Source organism: Polyodon spathula, chromosome 4 (assembly GCF_017654505.1).
Source record: "Polyodon spathula isolate WHYD16114869_AA chromosome 4, ASM1765450v1, whole genome shotgun sequence".
NCBI lineage: Eukaryota > Metazoa > Chordata > Actinopteri > Acipenseriformes > Polyodontidae > Polyodon > Polyodon spathula.
Window position 1 is genome coordinate 22,303,423 of NC_054537.1, and position 20,847 is coordinate 22,324,269.

Here is a 20,847-nt window from a genome sequence, read left to right on the forward strand (position 1 = left end):
TCTCTGTAGTTTGAAGCAGAGGTCGCCAACCCTGGTCCTGGAGAGCCCCTATCCTACGGGTTTTATAGGTGTCTTTACATCCTCAGTGACCAAAGATCTGAAACACCTGGTAATATTAACTAATTAAACCAATAATTGGTGCAGTTAAATAACTGAGAACTCAGTTGAAACAAAAACCAGCAGACCCAGTAGCTCTCCACGACCAGGGATGGAGATCCCTGGTCTAAAGTGTATCTTCTCCAGGGCTAGATCCATAGGTTCAGCTTAGTCAAGGATTCACTGACGGTATGAGGATCTGCTTGCAAGCTATGTTGCTGGCCATGTGGCCTCCCTGCTCTTAGTAGTCACACCCTATACAAAACAATGACATGTTTGTTTGTGGGCAGATCATGGAGAGAGAAGACTGGGGATTCGCTGAGAGAAACATTTTTTCTACAACCACAGGTTGATTGACAAGTAATCACTCAATCACCACCTGGCCACATTCCACACTTTTCCAATCACTCAATTAATCAATCAGTCACTCAATTAAACTAGGTGCTGTGCACCCTGTAATGGATCTCCTTCTAGCAGCTGATGATTTAATAATACTGACATCAGCATAAAGCACATACAGTGCTCATCTCTTGACTACAGAGCTTACTTTTTAGTTGAAATGGTAAGATGTTTGCCCTCACCTTTCCATGTAATTATATCAGCCGAGATGCCAATTTATTACAACCCACAGCATTATCTTTTTTGTTTGTGTTTTGCCTTCTGGTTGCTCATTGTGGCCTTACCCCATGTTGACAGAAAGGGGTGTTTTGATGATTTCTTGACATAACCAAATACTAGATAAAAATAATCTTTCCAGTTTTTCTGGTCACTTTTTTTTCAAAATCGATATACATTCCAGTTAATATCACTATTAGCATACAAATGATGCCCAGTTTAATTTCATTCCAATTGTCTAAATAAAACCAGGACCTGAGACTTAAAACAAGGTGCAGTGATAATGTTTCTATAGCCTTGGTTTCAAAATACAAAACAACTTGGTCTAGAAATATTTCTGGTTTGCCTAAATTATTACTGTATTCAATAATTCTGTTTTTATTTTATTTAGAACTGTAAAACCGAGGTCACTTTTTCAGTGAGTTCTCAGGTAGGAGGCGAGTAATACATTAGCAGTTATCTAAAGCTAATTCTACCTAAAAGGCCTGAAATGAATTTCTATATTTTGTATATTTTTCCATGACTTGTTTAGTTTTATAATGGCTTCAACAGACTTCAATTTAATTTTCAGCTGTATGGACTACCCTGCTTGAATAAATACAGTACAGTAAGTATATGTGTTACCATAACCAATCTTTCCTTTACATTTGAAGCAATTATTATGTAGGGGGTACATTTGAAAATGAAACAAAATATACTCTTTAAGGGGAGCTGAATGTTCCTTATTCTTGTACCATTTAAATAGGTCAATGGTCTAATGTTTGGGTAGTATGATTAAATGTGAGATAAAGTGCATGTGTATATATCCATTTTAGTAGTAACCATGCTGTTGTAAAGTAATGTACATATATCTTATCCATGGGGGCAGCTATACTTGCATATGGAACTTCAACCATATATGAAACCATAGCAACATGTGTAATGATCACTAAATTAGGCCTATTTCTTGATTTCAGTAAACATGTAGCCTTATGTAATGAGAGATTTAAAAAAAAAATACATACACACACAAACATTGCAAATTGCTTATAAATAGAAAGTTATTTTTGTTTATTATTTTAAACCAAACACATTATCTTTCAACCCACTAGTCATTAATACACATAAAAACAGAATTATAATAACAGAAAACAAATTAAATATTCCTAAAGCTCTTATATCTTTAAGTAGTGTAAACTGAGCAGACTCATTGTAGCAAGCATGTCCTAATAATGAAGAAATACGGGACTGTAACTCTGTTAGCACCTCATTTACCAGTGGTGTCAACTGGCTTGTACATGTAGTACAGTAAATAGTGTCCTAATGGAGTGGGTATAGGCAGAATAAACAAGTTGCATGTCAGCATGATGCAGATATATCACAGGCAGCTAGAAGGAAGTGTTCAGACTTTTAGTCCTTCTGATGTGGGTTGAATCTACCTTACTGTTAGAATCAGATTGTACAAATTGAAATGCCAATCAGGTTTAAAAATGGCCCAAAAGGTCACATATAAATAAAGAAACATAACAAACTGACAATCAGCTGCAGTAAAAAAGCACTTAATACAATCACTGGTTAACTATCATCTGCATAGTGTAATCTAAAATTGCATTCCCTTTGATTTTCAACAACACAAAACCTTGATTTAATCATCTGCTTTATGTGATAAAAATAAAGGGATACAAACATAATCACATTAAGAGGTGTACCATCAACTTGATATACTACCTTAGTATCTATCAGGCCTTTATAAATTGTGCAAAAAAAGGGGTTATCTAAAATATGTTACATTGGTCAACTTCTAATAAGACATCAAATATCTTTTTAGGATATGTATTGTACTCAATAATAGTTTTGAGCCAATGTTATAGGTAGAGTCATCCCAACTGAATTGAATGTAGAATGAGCATGAATTCACAAACAATACAGGTTCTAACTATACATAGTAGTATAAAAGGCATACTGTGTAGTACTGTCTATGCTAAATTCATAGTTAGTTTAAGTAAGAGCAGATGTCTTGCTGAATTTCATTACATGCTGTATTTGGCTCCCTCTAGGTGTCATGGTGGGGTACTCTGCCCTGAAACTGAGGCTTACTTTCTCTGCAGAAATGTATGAAACACGTATAAAACTGAGGCTTAAACAAAAACCAGTATATAACCTTTTTTTTTTTTTTTTCCTTAAATTAATGATATAAAAAATATACATAAGCAGAAGTTCAGCATTCATTGGTTTCCATCAAACACAATGAAAGCAATACTGTCTGGAAACATTGCAAAAACAATTCATTGATACTATGTATAGCTCTGCAAGGCACTGTCACTGTCATGCTAATGTACCTTGTCCTCTCTTAACAATACATGAACATGATTTAAAAGTCACATTCAATACAACATGCATTGAAGGATGACACATGCTTTGCTCCAAGGACAGAGCTATACAGAGTGTTAATTGACAAAGATAGTTTGATACTTATGTAGATTTAGCTGCCTTTACCCATTCTTTTAATATTTAGTAGTACATATACATTACAAAAAAAGATAACATATACTTTTGTACTCTTTTTGAGCGAAGTGAGTATATTTGTTGACATTTGCAAAATAAAAAATAAAATAAAATAAAAAATACAGTGATACAGAGACAGCATCTATGTGTTTGTTTGTCAAGACCAGTGCAGGTGTGGATCAATACACGCAATAGAAAACTGCAAGTTGCCTTTATTGCTTGCAGGAATAAAGACTATGGGAAGGTATAATCAACCAGAAACAGATACCACCAGGCAAGTAAGACATCCAGCGGCATTTGTCCTTTTACACCAGTGACTTGGCAGCAGTGTTTGAGGGATTAAAAACAGAAAGAAACAAAACCTTAATGCATAATTGTATGCATGAGTACTAGATCAAACCAGTTTGATTTCAGGCTCAGTTAGGCTTGCAGAAACCAGCCTCTCCGAGTCTGATGGGAGAACATTACCTCATGAGTGCCTAAAGACACAAGAGACATCTGCAAACCCTTATACAAGTTAACCATGGTATTTTTACAGTTCCCCTATACATTTACCATACAGTACTATACTTTACTCTGGTTTTCAATCTTTATTAATATGCTTTACCATACCTCGCCTTTCTCTGACCACTTCGTAACCAGCCAGCAGTGGTCATGAACAAAACTGACTCCTACAGATATGACCTATGGCACCTGATGAACAAAATTGTTTGCAGTACAAATAACAATAAATGAACTGTCCACAAACAGTGATGCAAAAAGTGATCAAAGATCCCACCAAGCATATGATTTTAAATAATTACTTTGTACAGTGCATTATGCTCAGTTGGTCAACAGTTAAAAGCTATGTTACAGCTTTGGCCAAAAGATTTACATCACCGTATAGAATTAACCGATTTTGCATCATAAAGTCAAATGGAACCGGCTGAATAACTTTACGTTGACATATTTAATTACATACCGCTTTATAGTTTTCCATATACTTAACAAAAAACGGGCAAATTGAAATTGTGACATTTTGAAATCTAACATTTAATACTTTACTACTATTCTAGCTTGCGGTAGACTTTTGCAGTATCATTTTGTAGTTTATTTGACTACATGATGTTAAATAAAAGATCTAAATGATTTTCATATATATATGATATGATATATATGGTGATGCAAAACTTTTGGCCATAGCTGCATAGTATCTGTACATGTCTTTAGTTATTTTAATATATGCAATGTACAGTGATAAATTACATATGTAATATTATTTACAAATGCCAATTGAATACATAATGTACATTAATATTTTGTAACAAAAAAGTCTTTGTTCTAAGCATTAAATTTTTCAAGGTTAAGAATCCTATGTTATTACAGCCCATCATGGGCAATTTTTTTTTGTTTTCCACTCTTAGACTTTTAAGAAAATGTAAGTCACACTTGCGCGCACACACACACACACACACACACACACACACATGTCCTTACAAGGTATCATTTATAACAAACTCCCTTGATCTAAAATAAAACAACCTCAAGACCTCCAAGTGTTACATTTCCATGGCTCATTGTACAGTTCCAGAATTAAATGAACACAAATCCCAAAACCTGATACATAAAACTCACCAGTCAACACAGTAAACAATCAGAATTCATGCTGCTAGTCAGATTATTATAGGAAGCTAGTATGAGCATTTGTGTGTGGATAGATAATATCGACCTGTAACTGACGATGAACAGCAGAGACTGGATAAAGTACGATCTCACTACCGTATTAAAGCATACTGTGAAAACTGTGGAACAGTCCACAGCTTTTTGTGCCAACCAGGACCTAGCTATGTATTTTAAACCTATATAACTTAATGGTGCTAGTAAAATTATTCTGTGTGTATTAAACAAAACAACATTCTACAAAATTCAAATTTCTATTGAAGAGCCAACTTTAACATAATTTTCTTTAGAAGCGTGTGTCTTAAGTATCAGGTTGTATATTTATAGGTCTCTGGTGGCATGACAGATGTTTTTATCTGTTGAAATCTTAGATAAAACAAAAAGCATTTGATTGACCAGTAGCACTTGGTTGAAATAAAAAATGGTAGTACAATGTTAAACAAAAATTAAATTATAAATCAGACCTATTTAGTGATCCCAGATGTGAACTACCAAGGTCTTTCTGCTAGATATGATAGAAAGATTGACAAAAATATTAGCTCTAAGTTCAAGAAGGGAACTAGGCACATCCCAAAGTGACTAGTCCGTCACTTCAAAACAAACAGAATTACAGATTTGTAATAATTGCTATTATAAACGTAAACACCTTCTCTTCATGTTATCAAATGCAATATTGTATTAAAAATGTAAAACATGTTGTTACCTTACTCTTAGGTTTTCAAGTAGTGAAGTCAAGCTTATGCTTTTTGTATTTTGTAAAAGTTGCTGTTCATGGCCAAGTCCTATGGCTTGGGCGACACACACCCAAAGTTTGTAACAAGGTCTGTGTTTTAAAAAATAGCTAAAAAAAAAAAAAAATTCTGGAAGACATCTTGCTTCTGCTTGTGTAACTGGAAGATCGGGAGAGCAGCTCCTTTTCCCCCACAATACACAGCAGGCTGAAACACTGAACACTGATTGTGTTTACAAAGGCCACACCATTCTTCAAAATCCAAGTGGTATAACCTGCAGATAACAAGAAGCATAAGCAATCACGGTGAATATATATATAAATTACTTACCTTTACATTTCTGTCATGAATTCAGAAAGTGGGGAGAGCTATGCAGGAATAATGCAATACCATCTTGCTAATGTTTTAAACTAATACAGTGGCTACACAACAATTACTTGTGCTGAAAATCTATCCGGCATGGCCAATGCCTTTTAAGAATATTTTTAAATATTCAGGCAGCGATATGTCTCACCGCCAGCAGGTGGCAGTCATGTGAGGATATTTCAAGCAAAGCAACTGCATGATTTCCCCCGCATACTGTGTTTGTTTTTCCTGTGCCTATTCTTGTAAAACACAATCACCTCTTGTGTTTGAAGGCACTTTCAGCTCCCGACTCCAGACCCAGAGAGTGCAGGTGGTTCACTGACAATCTCCTCCTCTTCTGCCCATCCTCTGAGACGGAGCTGGGAGAGGCCAGAGAGGCTCTCAGGCTGGCTGGATTGTGACAAAGACCCTGTGCATAAAAAAGAGAAGAGTTGACACCCTTCTCTTTTTAAAAACTTAACGTAACATAATGCTTCTCAACAAACATCAGATCCACATTCTAGATCTTCCCAGAACACTTATTAAAAAAATCTAACTTACCTACATTACTCTGGCTTTCGTTGCCTCTTCTGCATTAAAATAACTTCTTAGCTCTACCTCACTGTCAAAGCAAAAGTAAACAAGCTCCTCTTTTTTTAACCCCAGTTTATCATTATTATTATTATTATTATTATTATTATTATTATTATTATTATTATTATTATTATTATTATTATTATAATTATAATAATAATAATAAATAATAATAATAATAATAATAATAACAACATTTTGAAATAACCAAAGCAAATGTAGTTTATTTATTTATTTTTAGCTCCTCGTATAAAAATGTTTCAATTTCTTCTCTCTCTCTCTCTCTTTCTCTCTCTCTCTCTCCTTTGTGTTCAATTGTGACATTTTTAAGCAAAATTGTAATGCAAGGTAAAAGCAAACTATCATCTGTTTTCATTATTTTATTAATTAATTAATTAATTAAACACCAATTATGAGTTTATGCATTTTGGTAGCTTACAGCACCTCCTTTGGAAGAGAAAGTAAATCAAAACATTAACCTTTCTCGTCAGTAAAAAATAGTATGACTATTTTTGTTAAATTTCGCTCACTGCAGGATTCTCACCGTGTAGGGACATGTTTTAAAAATGTTGACTACTCCAGTCTTTAATATATTTTATTGAAAGGGGAAGCATTTGTTAATTTTGTCAAAATTAGAACCAAACAATAAAGTCATATTATTCAAAGTCTTTGAAGCACTTTTGAGTTGTTTGTTTTTCTCCGATTTGTATCATATTCTCCTTTAAAAAAAAAAAGAAAAAAATAGGAGGGATTTATTAGGAAACAGAATATGGGTACGTTTTTCACACACACACACACGCACACGCACACACTAAGAGACCACTGCAAATTTTTCTTAAATCAGCATCTCTACATGTATGGCAGCCATTCCATTCCACTGTCTGTTGAATTCCAACACAGGCACACCTCATTCTACTGAATGAGGTACTGATTAGGGGATCACCTGAACCAAATCTTATTTAACGAGGTATAAAACCACTCCTGTGGTCATCACTATCCTCTTGCAATAGGACCAGCTGGATGGCAAAACAGTGCTAGTAGTACCTCAAAAGTAATTGGAATCAAAAAATAACTATTGACCATGCCCAAAGAGTTGAAAAGGAAAGTTTTGAGTGAGGAAAAGAAGGGTTCAATTCTGGCTTTACTGGCACAGAGATACAGTGAGCGTCGGGTTGCTTCCATCCTTAAAATTTCAAAGATGGCAGTTCATAAGAACAAGGTCAAGCAGCACACATTGGGGACAACAAAGCTACAGACCGGCAGAGGGCGAAAACGACTCTCCACTGACCGGGATGACCGCCAACTCATTCGAATGTCACTCAGCAACCGTAGGATGACATCAAGTGACCTACAAAAAGAATGGCAAACGGCAGCTGGGGTGAAGTGCACGGCGTGGACGGTTCGAAACAGGCTCCTAGGGGCAGGGCTGAAGTCGTGCAAAGCTAGAAAACAGCCCTTCATCAATGAGTAGCAAAGAAGAGCCAGGCTGAGGTTTGCAAAAGACCATAAGGATTGGACCGTAGAGGACTGGAGTAAGGTTATCTTCTCTGATGAGTCCAATTTTCAGCTTTGCCCAACACCTGGTCGTCTAATGGTTAGACGGAGACCTGGAGAGGCCTACAAGCCACAGTGTCTCGCACCCACTGTGAAATGTGGTGGAGGATCGGTGATGATCTGGGGGTGCTTCAGCAAGGCTGGAATCGGGCAGATTTGTCTTTGTGAAGGACGCATGAATCAAGCCAAGTACAAGGTTGTCCTGGAAGAAAACTTGCTTCCTTCTGCTCTGACAATGTTCCCCAACTCTGAGGATTGGTTTTTCCAGCAGGACAATGCTCCATGCCACACAGCCAGGTCAATCAAGGTGTGGATGGAGGACCACCAGATCAAGACCCTGTCATGGCCAGCCCAATCTCCAGACCTGAACCCCACTGAAAACCTCTGGAATGTGATCAAGAGGAAGATGGATGGTCACAAGCCATCAAACAAAGCCGAGCTGCTTGAATTTTTGCGCCAGGAGTGGCATAAAGTCACCCAACATCAATGTGAAAGACTGGTGGAGAGCATGCCAAGACGCATGAAAGCTGCGATTCAAAATCAGGGTTATTCCACCAAATATTGATTTCTGAACTCTTCCTAAGTTAAAACATTAGTATTGTGTTGCTTAAAAATGAATATGAACTTATTTTCTTTGCATTATTCGAGGTCTGACAACACTGCATCTTTTTTGTTATTTTGACCAGTTGTCATTTTCTGCAAATAAATGACAATATTTTTATTTGGAATTTGGGAGAAATGTTGTCAGTAGTTTATAGAATAAAACAAAAATGTTCATTTTACCCAAACACATACCTATAAATAGTAAAACCAGAGAAACTGATAATGTTGCAGTGGTCTTAATCTTTTCCAGAGCTGTATATATATGTATATATACGGTTTATTGAGGGCTACTGGGTCTAGTGTTTCCCTGACCTGGGTTGCTTTGGAGGTCTCTTAGTGGGACTGAAGCCTGCCACTGTCCAGATACCTGCTGAGGATGCGAGCTCTGTTGGTGAACCTGGTGAAAATAAAGCAAGAAAACCTCTGGCATCAATAAACAAACATGAAATACCCTCACCAAATCCAAACCTGCCTTAGTAGCTTTCCAGCCACTCTGAACTAAACAGCCACCCTCCTGTTACTAACTGCAACAGTGTATGAATATCACCTGTGAGCTCAAACATTTTTTGTGGTTTTGTATAATGATTTTACAAGAATCATAAAGCTTCCTATATATTTCTGACATGGGCTTGTGAGGTAACAATACATTTGACAACCAGATACACCCAACCAGATAGGTGAACTGCAGCTTTAAAAACAACAACAACAAAAAAAAAAAAAAACTAACAAAATAAAAAGGGCAATTTCTGACCCTTAAAAAACAATTCCCTTCCAAAAAGCGTTCATTTCCCAACTTAACACCGATACAGGACTTATGTGGAAATGACAGTTCACAAAGCCAAGTTACATATTGCTAACCTCATGCATGTAGATGGCATGGAGGCTCATTTCAGCCGATGCAATTTCTGAAAGCAGAGCAGAGCGACTGATATTCTGGATTCGGGAGTCACTTCCAGACATGCTGACAAATAAAAACAACAATACCAAAGTAAGCCAGTAGCCCAGCTGAGACATGAATTATTAATCAATTCACATTAATTCTCAACAGACATGTTTACCCAATTTGTTGACTCAGCATTTATCAATTACAAATATCAATAGTCAAACTCTGTTGTAGTCATTAAGCCAATCGACCTGGACACATCGGACTCCTGACCAATATCACTTCAGTGCAACGAGGCAAACTATCCCCAGACAGTTTTTCTTCCTATCCCAGTAGGAGTGCAGAAGGACAAAGGAAAAAGAGCTCTTTGTGGGTCACCAGCCAATAAATTGGCAACTTGGTGCATGTGGGATTTGCACCCCAGTTACATGACTCGCCTTGTTCTCCAAGTAGTAGTATTTTTACTAGGTGAGTCACTGCTGTACCCAATACAAAACAGGAATATAAGATACAAGATCAATGGAAACACATATGGAGCTGATATTTTCTACATGGCTGATGTTTTCACAGTGTAATAAACTACTTCTCATACTGTATGGGGTACCTCTCCTCTATGACGGTCCTGTCACTGCGGTACATGGGGTTCTCAGGGTAGGTGGAAGGCAGCAGGATGTGGGAACGGGTCCGGCTGGGTTGCTGGGAGGTGGAGAGAGATGCCAGGACACTGGCCGCTGCTGAAGCAGTGGTGCTGGGATGGACGAAGTGCCTGTCCCTCCCTGGCAGTCCTGAAGCAGTGAGGACTGGGTGGGCAATAACGCTGGCCAGCAAGTTATCAGGCTGGAGAAACAGAGGAACAAAGTAACACATACTGACTTTCCACACATGTTTTCTTTCTTTCTTGGTAGTTTTAAACCATAAATACAATATTTCGTCAGCAATTCCGATATGCACTGCCATTCACCTACCTGCTGTGAGAGAATATTTTGAAAAGTTGGGTGAATAACATTTGGCTCTATAGGTGCCTTTCACCAATGTATTGCACAATTTCTGCTTAAGAGAGGCCCAAGAGCGAGAGCGTGTTTGGGTCAGGACTGAGGTGTGTTCACAGAGCTGCGAGGGAAAGCCTGTCAACACAGTGCCTGACTGTAGCCAGTGAAATTGTCCCTCATCTGTCATGATCACTAAATTCACAAGCAGACAGTCCTATCTCCATTAGCTGCCATTCAAGGCACTCACCGCAGTTCCGGACTCGTTGGAGAGTAGTGAGGAGAAGAATGGGGTCTCCGACAGGATGTGCTGAGCAGGAGGGGCGCCAGCGGCGTCATGATGTACCTTCTCCTTCAGGTGACTGATAAAGAAGGAGCTCTCCTGAGGGGGCTGCCAGCGTGGGTTCTTGATGGTGAAGTGCATCAGAGACAGCTCTGTCTTGCCATTCTCGGCCTGCTGATACACTGAGGCTTCTGTCTGCCCCTCCGAAAGCCACTGTGGGAAACAACAGATATAGTTCAATTAAACCACAGGATCAAAAAAATTATGTTGAAGCACAAGAAGCTTCAAATAACATATTTATTTGTTCACTTCTCACATATCTTTTTCTCTATATATCTCTTGTCTTGGCTTTGAATTTGTTTTGAGCAAAAAGGCAAAGGACAAAAGTTACTTACTCTTTAAATCGTGGCAATAACTGAGAAACACAGCTCGTTTTTTAAGGCAAGTAAGAGGGTAGAGCGTGCATATTGTAGAGACACACACATTTAAACATCTACCTTCACTTTTTATGTAAAATGATTTGTGCCTTACCGGACAGGTTTTTTTAGTTTCTTAACCGCTGTCATGATGTGGTTATAAAAGGCACACACAGCAGTTATGAGTGGCGCGAGCCAATTGTACATAGAGGCGGGGAGCGGAGCAGAGCGGGGTAGTTGCTGGAGCAGACATTTCCGGCCCCCTTCTTTACAGCACTGACAAGAACTGAGCATAGTTATTTTTTTTAAATACATGTTCGGCCATGGAGTTTGCACAACAGAGTTATTAAAAAAAAAAAGATGATGATGACAAATACAGATGCAGTCAATTCACAGTATTTTTTCAATCATGCCTGTGCATGGCAACCATTCACTTTTCCATTTTCAACCAAAATGAGGCACTTATGTTTGCAGACTTCAGAATTGCATTAAAAAAAAAAAAAAAAAAAATGCTTTTTTTTTCTTCTTTTATATTCAATGTGATTGCCATTCCACTTTGTAATTCATCATGGAGGGAAAAATCTAAATTCTCCCGATTGTGGAGCTGCATCTGTGCCATATAAAAATGTGAGAAACGTCATCAGTGTGTCCATCTGTCTGCGGCTACTACATAGACTAGACTGTTCTTATACAGTTTTACAGTTATGCCCCAACACAGCGCTGTGAACACGGTTTATAGTTTCTGCACTCTTAAGATACTTAATTCACTACAGGGTGCTCCAACAGCCCTGTTGAAACACACTCATATGTGTTCGTGGGTTGCTTTGAGCTCCCTCTGAGACATTTCAATACAAACAAGCCCAGTAGGAAGCTAATTTAATACAAACCATATGCAAAGTTTGAAATAGGTGAGTACACCGAATTGAATTAAATAACTTCTCTGTGCACTTTATGTTGGCTCTTTTTCTTTGCTGATCATAGCTGGGAATTTAATTTTTTTACTTGGGTCAAAGCATGCCATTATAATAAGGACGATTAAATAGTATTCCTTTCTGAATGTACTGAATGTACAACTTTTCATCTGCAATTGGCAACACATTGGGGGAAAAATGGCTAGTTTATTAATTTAGTATTATATATATATTTTAATACAATGGGAGAAGAGTGTGCCTATTTTGTCTGGAGAGGAGGAGCGGAGTGGGAATTGCAAGCAGTGGAGCAGAATGAAAGAGTGGAGCGGAGGATATTACGAGCAGTGAGCAGAATTTTGCAACCACTCACATTCTCTGGTTATGACAGAAAATAAAGCTGATATGGTGAAGCAATATGATTATCTCTCTGTATCTGCATCATATAAACATCACAGCAGCCTTTCTTATAAACAAAAAAAACATGTCAGTTACATTCATCCCCTGCCACAGATGTAAACCCAAAATTAGAGCCATCTGTAACATGAAAAAAATCAGAAGGACCTACATCCACTGTATGCATATGTTAAAATGACAGACAAATATATGCCCATATACACCAACACTCTTGTAATGTCAGTAACTGGGTCTAAAGTATTTCCATACTAAGTTGTGGCTCTAGAGAGAGAGATTTATTTTGGCATCAAGACGGCACAGAGTGCACACTTAAATCTGATGGGAAAGCAGCAGTACTAGTTACCTGTGGGTTCCCGTGTTTGCGGATGTCCATCTGGGCAAAGGAACAGATGTCCCCGACCCCAACCACCTCCACCGTGAAGTTGCGAAAGAAATCGATGATCTCCAGGGACTTGTGCCTCAAGAAGAAGATTAAAATAAACGGAGTGACGATGGGGCTGAGCAGCTCCTCCAGAATAAATACCTGAAGGGTTAGAAATGAGTCATGTTATTGACTGCTTGATTTCACAGAAGAGATCACTTACATAATGGTCCTAATAACAGCTTCTGCACCAATAAAATATTTTTTGGAATTGTTTAATAATTATTTGAAATCGTTCTCATCCACTTATCATATTTACTACGTGCGCTTAATGGACTTTCCTTGTAGAAGCAAATATTTTTGCAATAAAAGTTAACTTCTCTTAGTCAAACTTGTGCTTAAATTATTTACTGTATTCTTTATTTGAATTTAATCTTATTTTCATCTGGTTTTACTGTACCTTAAAACTGCTCTTATCTGTAATGTATTTCTGTACTTTACAATTTGGTACTTGGTAATGTGATACTTTGTCCTGTGATATTTTGCAACAATTGTAAGTCGTCCTGGATAAGGGCATCTGCAAATAAATAAATAAGTAAAAAGTAAAAAAATTTCAATCATCAATATAGCCACCAAACCATGTGACCAAAACACGCCATTTTAAAATCGACAGTTTTAGTTTGACCTTTTAGAGAGGTCAAAGGTCGTGGGTGATGACATTTTTTCATAGAGCACACATGACTTCCTGTACGTGTTCCATTATAATTTGGACTATATCGGCACACCCTAGGAGATAAAATTTAAATTCCAATATGGCCACCAAAGTATGTGACCAATCTGCTTTTGATTTTCGCAATTATTACTTTATAATGGGCCGCACAACTGTACCAACATTGAAGAGCATATGTGCAACACTGTTCTTGTTATGGGTCATAAAAGTCGTTTTTCTAATTATCAATATGGCTGCCAAACCATGTGACCAAAACATGCCATTTTGAAATCGACACTACTTCACATTACCCTCTACTATCTTACTCAGTTTCATGTCTCTAGTGTATTGTAGTATGGATTTATACTTTAATATATGTAAATATAGCACTTGTGAATTTGTTATTTTGCTCGTGCATCCATGTTTTTTAAAGAAAAAGCAGAGATTTTACAAAACTTAGAAAGGACCTTGCCATGAGCAAACGTGACAATTTGGGTGCCGATCAACATTGCAGTTTCAGACAAGATCTTTGAATATTTGGTGCAAATCCAACGTGCACTCGTGAAATTGTTTTGCTCGCTGCATCCATGTTTTTTAAAGAAAAACCAGGGATTTTACAAAACTTAGAAAGGACCTTGCCATGAGCAAACGTGACAATTTGGGTGCCGATCAACGTTGTGGTTTCAGACAAGATCTTTGAATATTTGGTGCAAATCCAATGTGCACTCGTGAAATTGTTTTGCTCGCTGCATCCATGTTTTTTAAAGAAAAAGCAGGGATTTTACAAAACTTAGAAAGGACCTTGCCATGAGCAAACGTGACAATTTGGGTGCCGATCAACGTTGTGGTTTCAGACAAGATCTTTGAATATTTTGTGCAAATCCAATGCGGTGGGCAAACCAACCGTCCAATTGATTTTGTTTCAACGTTTTCTTTTTATAGGACATTCGTGCGCTATATACTTACATTGTCAGATCTCTATCTTAAGTCATTTTTGTCCACAAGAGTTTTGAAAATTGTCCAATATTTTCACAAGATCTAGCCTAGTTGCCAAACTGTGAACTTTTTCCACTCGTGGACGCCAGTCTGGTTGTCCACACATAGGCATGTACTTACCTTTGCGTTTTCAGGAGTCTGCGACAGACTTTTGGCGGAATATTAATAATATTAATAATAATAATAATAATAATAATAATAATAATAATAATAATAATAATAATAATAATACAGTGGCTTGTGAAAGTATTGACCCCCCCCTTGGCATTTTTCCTATTTTGTTGCCTTACAACCTGGAATTAAAATGGATTTTTATCTGGATTTAATGTAATGGACATACACAAAATAGTCCAAATTGGTGAAGTGAAATTAAAAAAATAACTTGTTTAAAAAAATTCTAAAAAATAAATAACGGAAAAGTGGTGCGTGCATATGTATTCACCCCCTTTGCTATTAAGCCTCTAAATAAGATCTGGTGCAACCAATTACCTTCAGAAGTCACATAATTAGTTAAATAAAGTCCACCTGTGTGCAATCTAAGTGTCACATGATCTGTCACATGATCTCAGTATATATACACCTGTTCTGAAAGGCCCCAGAGTCTGCAACACCACTAAGCAAGGGGCACCACCAAGCAAGCGGCACCATGAAGACCGAGGAGCTCTCCAAACAGGTCAGGGACAAAGTTGTGGAGAAGTACAGATCAGGGTTGGGTTATAAAAAAATATCCAAAACTTTGAACATCCCACGGAGCACCATTAAAGCCATTATTAAAAAATGGAAAGAATATGGCACCACAACAAACCTGGCAAGAGAGGGCTGCCCACCAAAACTCATGGACCAGGCAAGAACACCAAAAAACCCCACCACACACAACGAAAAACCACCTCAAAAACCAACACCTCCAAAAAACCAAAAAAACCCCCCCCACAATCCCCAAACCTACACACAACAAAAAAAAAGGAGGGCATTAATCAGAGAGGCAACAAAGAGACCAAAGATAACCCTGAAGGAGCTGCAAAGCTCCACAGCAGAGATTGGAGTATCTGTCCATAGGACCACTTTAAGCCATACACTCCACAGAGCTGGGCTTTACGGAAGAGTGGCCAGAAAAAAGCCATTGCTTAAAGAAAAAAATAAGCAAACACGTTTGGTGTTCGCCAAAAGGCATGTGGGAGACTCCCCAAACATATGGAAGAAGGTACTCTGGTCAGATGAGACTAAAATTGAGCTTTTTGGCCATTAAGGAAAACACTATGTCTGGCGCAAACCCAACACCTCTCATCACCCCGAGAACACCATCCCCACAGTGAAGCATGGTGGTGGCAGCATCATGCTGTGGGGATGTTTTTCATCGGCAGGGACTGGGAAACTGGTCAGAATTGAAGGAATGATGGATGGCGCTAAATACAGGGAAATTCTTGAGGGAAACCTGTTTCAGTCTTCCAGAGATTTGACACTGGGACGGAGGTTCACCTTCCAGCAGGACAATGATCCTAAGCATACTGCTAAAGCAACATTCGAGTGGTTTAAGGGGAAACATTTAAATGTCTTGGAATGGCCTAGTCAAAGCCCAGACCTCAATCCAATTAAGAATCTGTGGTATGACAAAGATTGCTGTACACCAGCGGAACCCATCCAACTTGAAGGAGCTGGAGCAGTTTTGCCTTGAAGAATGGGCAAAAATCCCAGTGGCTAGATGTGCCAAGCTTATAGATACATACCCCAAGAGACTTGCAGCTGTAATTGCTGCAAAAGGTGGCTTTACAAAGTATTGACTTTGGGGGGGTGAATACTTATGCACGCTCAAGTTTTCTGTTTTTTTGTCTTATTTCTTGTTTGTTTCACAATAAAAAATATTTTGCATCTTCAAAGTGGTAGGCATGTTGTGTAAATCAAATGATACAAACCCCCAAAAAATCCATTTGAATTCCAGGTTGTAAGGCAACAAAATAGGAAAAATGCCAAGGGGGGTCAATACATTCGCAAGCCACTGTAATAATAATAATAATAATAATAAACACAGCAATAACAATAGGCTTCTCAGCCCTTGGCTGGGAAGCCTAATAATAATAATAATACGTTCATTCATTCTTCTTAATATTTCTGTAACCAAATGTTGCAAACAACATTCTTTTTTTTGGTACTGAAATGTAGACCAGTCCGCACAGCAGTATGCAGTAAAAGCTTTATGTGTTACATTTAAGTTTGTTGCAGCTTTTCTTTGTTATTAGCAGCTTTTCCCCACTTACCGCTTTGTACTGAAAGAGCTGTGCCATTTCATCCCTGGTCTCAGATTTGTTGGCATTCCCCTTCCAGTGATCGGGAATGTAGTGAATGTGGGCAAGCACACACTGCAGGAGCTGCTCTGGACACCAGACCATGTGCTCGTCTGGGATGAAAGACCTGTGAACACACAAGGGGGAGTCATTCGACCAGCCAAAAGAGAACATGCAGTTTAGCTTTTGCACAACCCTCCAGTACATCCCCCACCACTGTGTAGCTGTAAATTCAGAACTAGAGCTATCAGTATGATGAAAAACTTGATGGCCATGACATGTCTCATCAGTATGTACAGAATACTACAGAGTAAGAATTAGCAATGAAATATTTAAATCACAATTTGATAAGCGACTCTCCAGATAGGTGCAAAACTGTAGGTGTGACATACAGACGGATGGATGAACAGGCACACAGACAGCCCCTACATCCCCATAATTTGTTACTCAATAACAAATGCAAAATAGTGTTAATAGCGAGTTTCAAGACAATTGGATAAGCAGTTCTGTAAAAATGTGTGACATACAGATGGACAGATGTGCAAGCAGACATACACCCCATATATACCCAGGATCTGATATGCTAATACCAAGTTACATGATAATCAGATAAATGGTTCTCCAGATATATGCAAACATGTATGAAGTATGACATATGTACAATCACCTCCACTATAATAAATGCTACAGTGATGCACACGGTCCTAGTATTGTTCCACTTTAAAAAAAATTCACCCACTGACCTTGTGACAGTTACAACCACGCCCAATATGGTGATGGCGGTCAAGATGTGCTGGACGGTGAGCACATCCTCATCGTAGACAGTTAGCGCGATCAGCACGGCCAGAATGGAGCCCGAGAAGAAGGCCACGTTCTTGGCAATGACCGTGAACAGCGGTGAGGTGAAGGAGTTCATGTACTTGGAGACAGGCTTGTATCCGCGTCCCAGTCGCCCGTGCAGCTCGTGATCCAGCTCGTTGAAGTGCCGCAGGTAGAGACGGCCATAGAGTGACCAGCGGCGAGCACCAAGGCTTCCGGGCTCCCGTTTGATGGTCTCTGTGTAGCTGAAGAAAGCGTAGAGCACCTGCCAGACCAGGATGAAGGGGCACAGCAGCAGGTTGGCCAGGCCTGCCAGCAGAATGATGCGGCTCAGCTGGGTGGCCAGCTCTAGACGATTGCTGGCCCGTTTGTACTTGGGGTGGAGGTTCCACTTGTTCTGGAAGAGGGAGCCAGGCCCCCAAAAGAAGATGAGCTCAAAGTTGTACTTGAGGCCCTGCGTGAGGAAGACCACATCGCCCAGCAGGGGCAGGTGCAGCTGGATGGGCAGCAGAGACTTATTGACCATGGCCACCATGTAGTTCTTGAAGCGCAGAATGCGGTGGTAGATGTCCAGCTCAGTCAGCTCCTTCTTATGGATACACATCTGCTGCTCCCGCTGCAGGCTGATCAGCCGGCCCTGGACCTCCTGCCACGTGTAGTTGCAAAGCTCGTCCTGGAAAGAAACATGAAATATTGCACAGGGTTAAAAACTCCAGCATCTAGTCTGCTTGTTTATACAGCTCTTGAAAAAATTAAGAGACCACTGCAATATTATCAGTTTCTCTGGTTTTACTATTTATAGGTATGTGTTTGGGTAAAATGAACATTTTTGTATTATTCTATAAACTACTGATAACATTTCTCCCAAATTCCAAATTAACATATTGTCATTTAGAGCATTTATTTGCAGAAAATGACAACTGGTCAAAATAACAAAAAAGATGCAGTGTTGTCAGACCTCGAATAATGCAAAGAAAATAAGTTCATATTCATTTTTAAGCAACACAATACTAATGTTTTAACTTAGGAAGAGTTCAGAAATCAATATTTGGTGGAATAGCCCTGATTTTCAATCACAGCCTTCATGCGTCTTGGCATGCTCTCCACCAGTCTTTCACATTGATGTTGGGTGACTTTATGCCACTCCTGGCGCAAAAATTCAAGCAGCTCTGCTTTGTTTGATGGCTTGTGACCATCCATCTTCCTCTTGATCACATTCCAGAGGTTTTCAATGGGGTTCAGGTCTGGAGATTGGGCTGGCCATGACAGGGTCTTGATCTGGTAGTCCTCCATCCACACCTTGACTGACCTGGCTGTGTGGCATGGAGCATTGTCCTGCTGGAACAAACAATCCTCAAAGTTGGGGAACACTGTCAGAGCAGAAGGAAGCAAGTTTTCTTCCAGGACAACCTTGTACTTGGCTTGATTCATGCGTCCTTCACAAAGACAAATCTGCCCGATTCAAGCCTTGCTGAAGCACCCCCAGATCATCACCGATCCTCCACCACATTTCACAGTGGGTGTGAGGCACTGTGGCTTGTAGGCCTCTCCAGGTCTCCGTCTAACCATTAGACGACCAGGTGTTGGGCAAAGCTGAAAATTGGACTCATCAGAGAAAAAAATCTTACTCCAGTCCTCTACGGTCCAATCCTTATGGTCTTTTGCAAACCTCAGCCTGGCTCTACTTTGCTTCTCATTGATGAAGGGCTTTTTTCTAGCTTTGCACGACTTCAGCCCTGCCCCTAGGAGCCTGTTTCGAACCGTCCTCGCCGTGCACTTCACCCCAGCTGCCATTTGCCATTCTTTTTGTAGGTCACTTGATGTCATCCTACGGTTGCTGAGTGACATTCGAATGAGTTGGCAGTCATCCCGGTCAGTGGAGAGTCGTTTTCGCCCTCTGCCGATGTGTGCTGCTTGACCTTGTTCTTATGAACTGCTGTCTTTGAAATTTTAAGGATGGAAGCTACCTGACGCTCACTGTATCCCTCTGCCAGTAAAGCCAGAATTGAACCCTTCTTTTCCTCACTCAAAACTTTCCTCTTCAACTCGTGGTCAATAGTTATTTTTTGATTCCAATTACATTTGAGGTACTACTGGCAATGTTTTGCAATCCAGCTGGTCCTATTGCAAGAGGATAATGATGACCACAGGAGTGGTTTTTATACTTTTCCTCGTTAAATAAGATTTGGTTCAGGTGATCCACTAATCAGTACCTCATTCAGTAAAATGAGGTGTGCCTGTGTTGGAATTCAACAGACACTGGAATGGAATGGCTGCCATACATGTAGAGATGCTGATTTAAGAAAAATTTGCAGTGGTCTCTTAATTTTTTCCAGAGCTGTATATAATATTTAAACAAAGGTTCCAGGAATTTGAAGACCCTGCTAAATCTGCTCTGAATACATTTACCACATCATGAATAGGTTGAATTGGAATCTGTAGGTTTGTAATTAGTATTGCTCATGCAGCTATAAGGGGAATAATTTGTTTACCGGAACCAGTCTTGTCCATCACAACAGCAAAATATATTTAAGTGACAGTGTAGTGCAGTACTGCTGCCAAGTTTTATTTTTGGCTTTTAGTCACTTCATCTTCTTACAAGAAACACTAAACCATGAGCCATCAAAACATATTTATACGGATTAATCCTAAACTCAACAAATTAGTAAAAGGACAGAATGCAACCATTCCCCATTAGACAATACCTACATAGATATTACAGTAAAACATGTTAAGAATGAGTACTTAGAGGAATGCCTATAGGTGGTCTTTACATACATTTTTGTTTACTACACATGTCCATGGTGGAAGCAGGAACCTTACCATGGTTATTTTCAGTGCTTTGATGTAAAACTGACGAATCTCCCAGTAGCTCAGGATGTTGCAGAACACTTTGATCAGTCGATAGACCCAGAATATAGCAGCCATAATAAGTAGGAAGATGATCCAACCATTTCCTTGGATTCTGAAATAAATAATATTGTATTTAATCAAAAAAAAGTGTAGCTCAGCTGTCCCTCATATGATTGTTTATGGAAATAGAATCCTGAACATGTACTCATTAATACAGTAAAACCTGTCTAATCCACAACGTCTGTACAACCACATT

At 39.0% G+C, this 20,847-nt stretch overlaps 1 protein-coding gene across 3 annotated transcripts in view; it reads right to left on the reverse strand.

Annotated features, from left to right (window-relative positions):
* Positions 1-5,289: 5,289 nt before the first annotated feature.
* LOC121314318 (autophagy-related protein 9A-like) overlaps positions 5,290-20,847 on the reverse strand; it is a 34,411-nt gene continuing 18,853 nt past the window's right edge. For 2 of the 3 annotated variants that reach the window (XM_041247439.1, XM_041247440.1), the window contains exons 6-15: positions 20,562-20,703; positions 17,663-18,411; positions 16,893-17,046; positions 12,918-13,097; positions 10,801-11,046; positions 10,157-10,401; positions 9,540-9,642; positions 8,994-9,078; positions 6,209-6,360; positions 5,290-5,859 (exon numbers count right to left, since the gene is read on the reverse strand). In XM_041247439.1, the coding sequence (XP_041103373.1) occupies positions 6,230-6,360; positions 8,994-9,078; positions 9,540-9,642; positions 10,157-10,401; positions 10,801-11,046; positions 12,918-13,097; positions 16,893-17,046; positions 17,663-18,411; positions 20,562-20,703 (2,035 nt within the window). In that variant the 3' untranslated portion in view covers positions 5,290-5,859; positions 6,209-6,229. The remainder of the gene's footprint in view (positions 5,860-6,208; positions 6,361-8,993; positions 9,079-9,539; positions 9,643-10,156; positions 10,402-10,800; positions 11,047-12,917; positions 13,098-16,892; positions 17,047-17,662; positions 18,412-20,561; positions 20,704-20,847) is intronic. The other variant, XM_041247441.1, reaches the window with a different exon arrangement.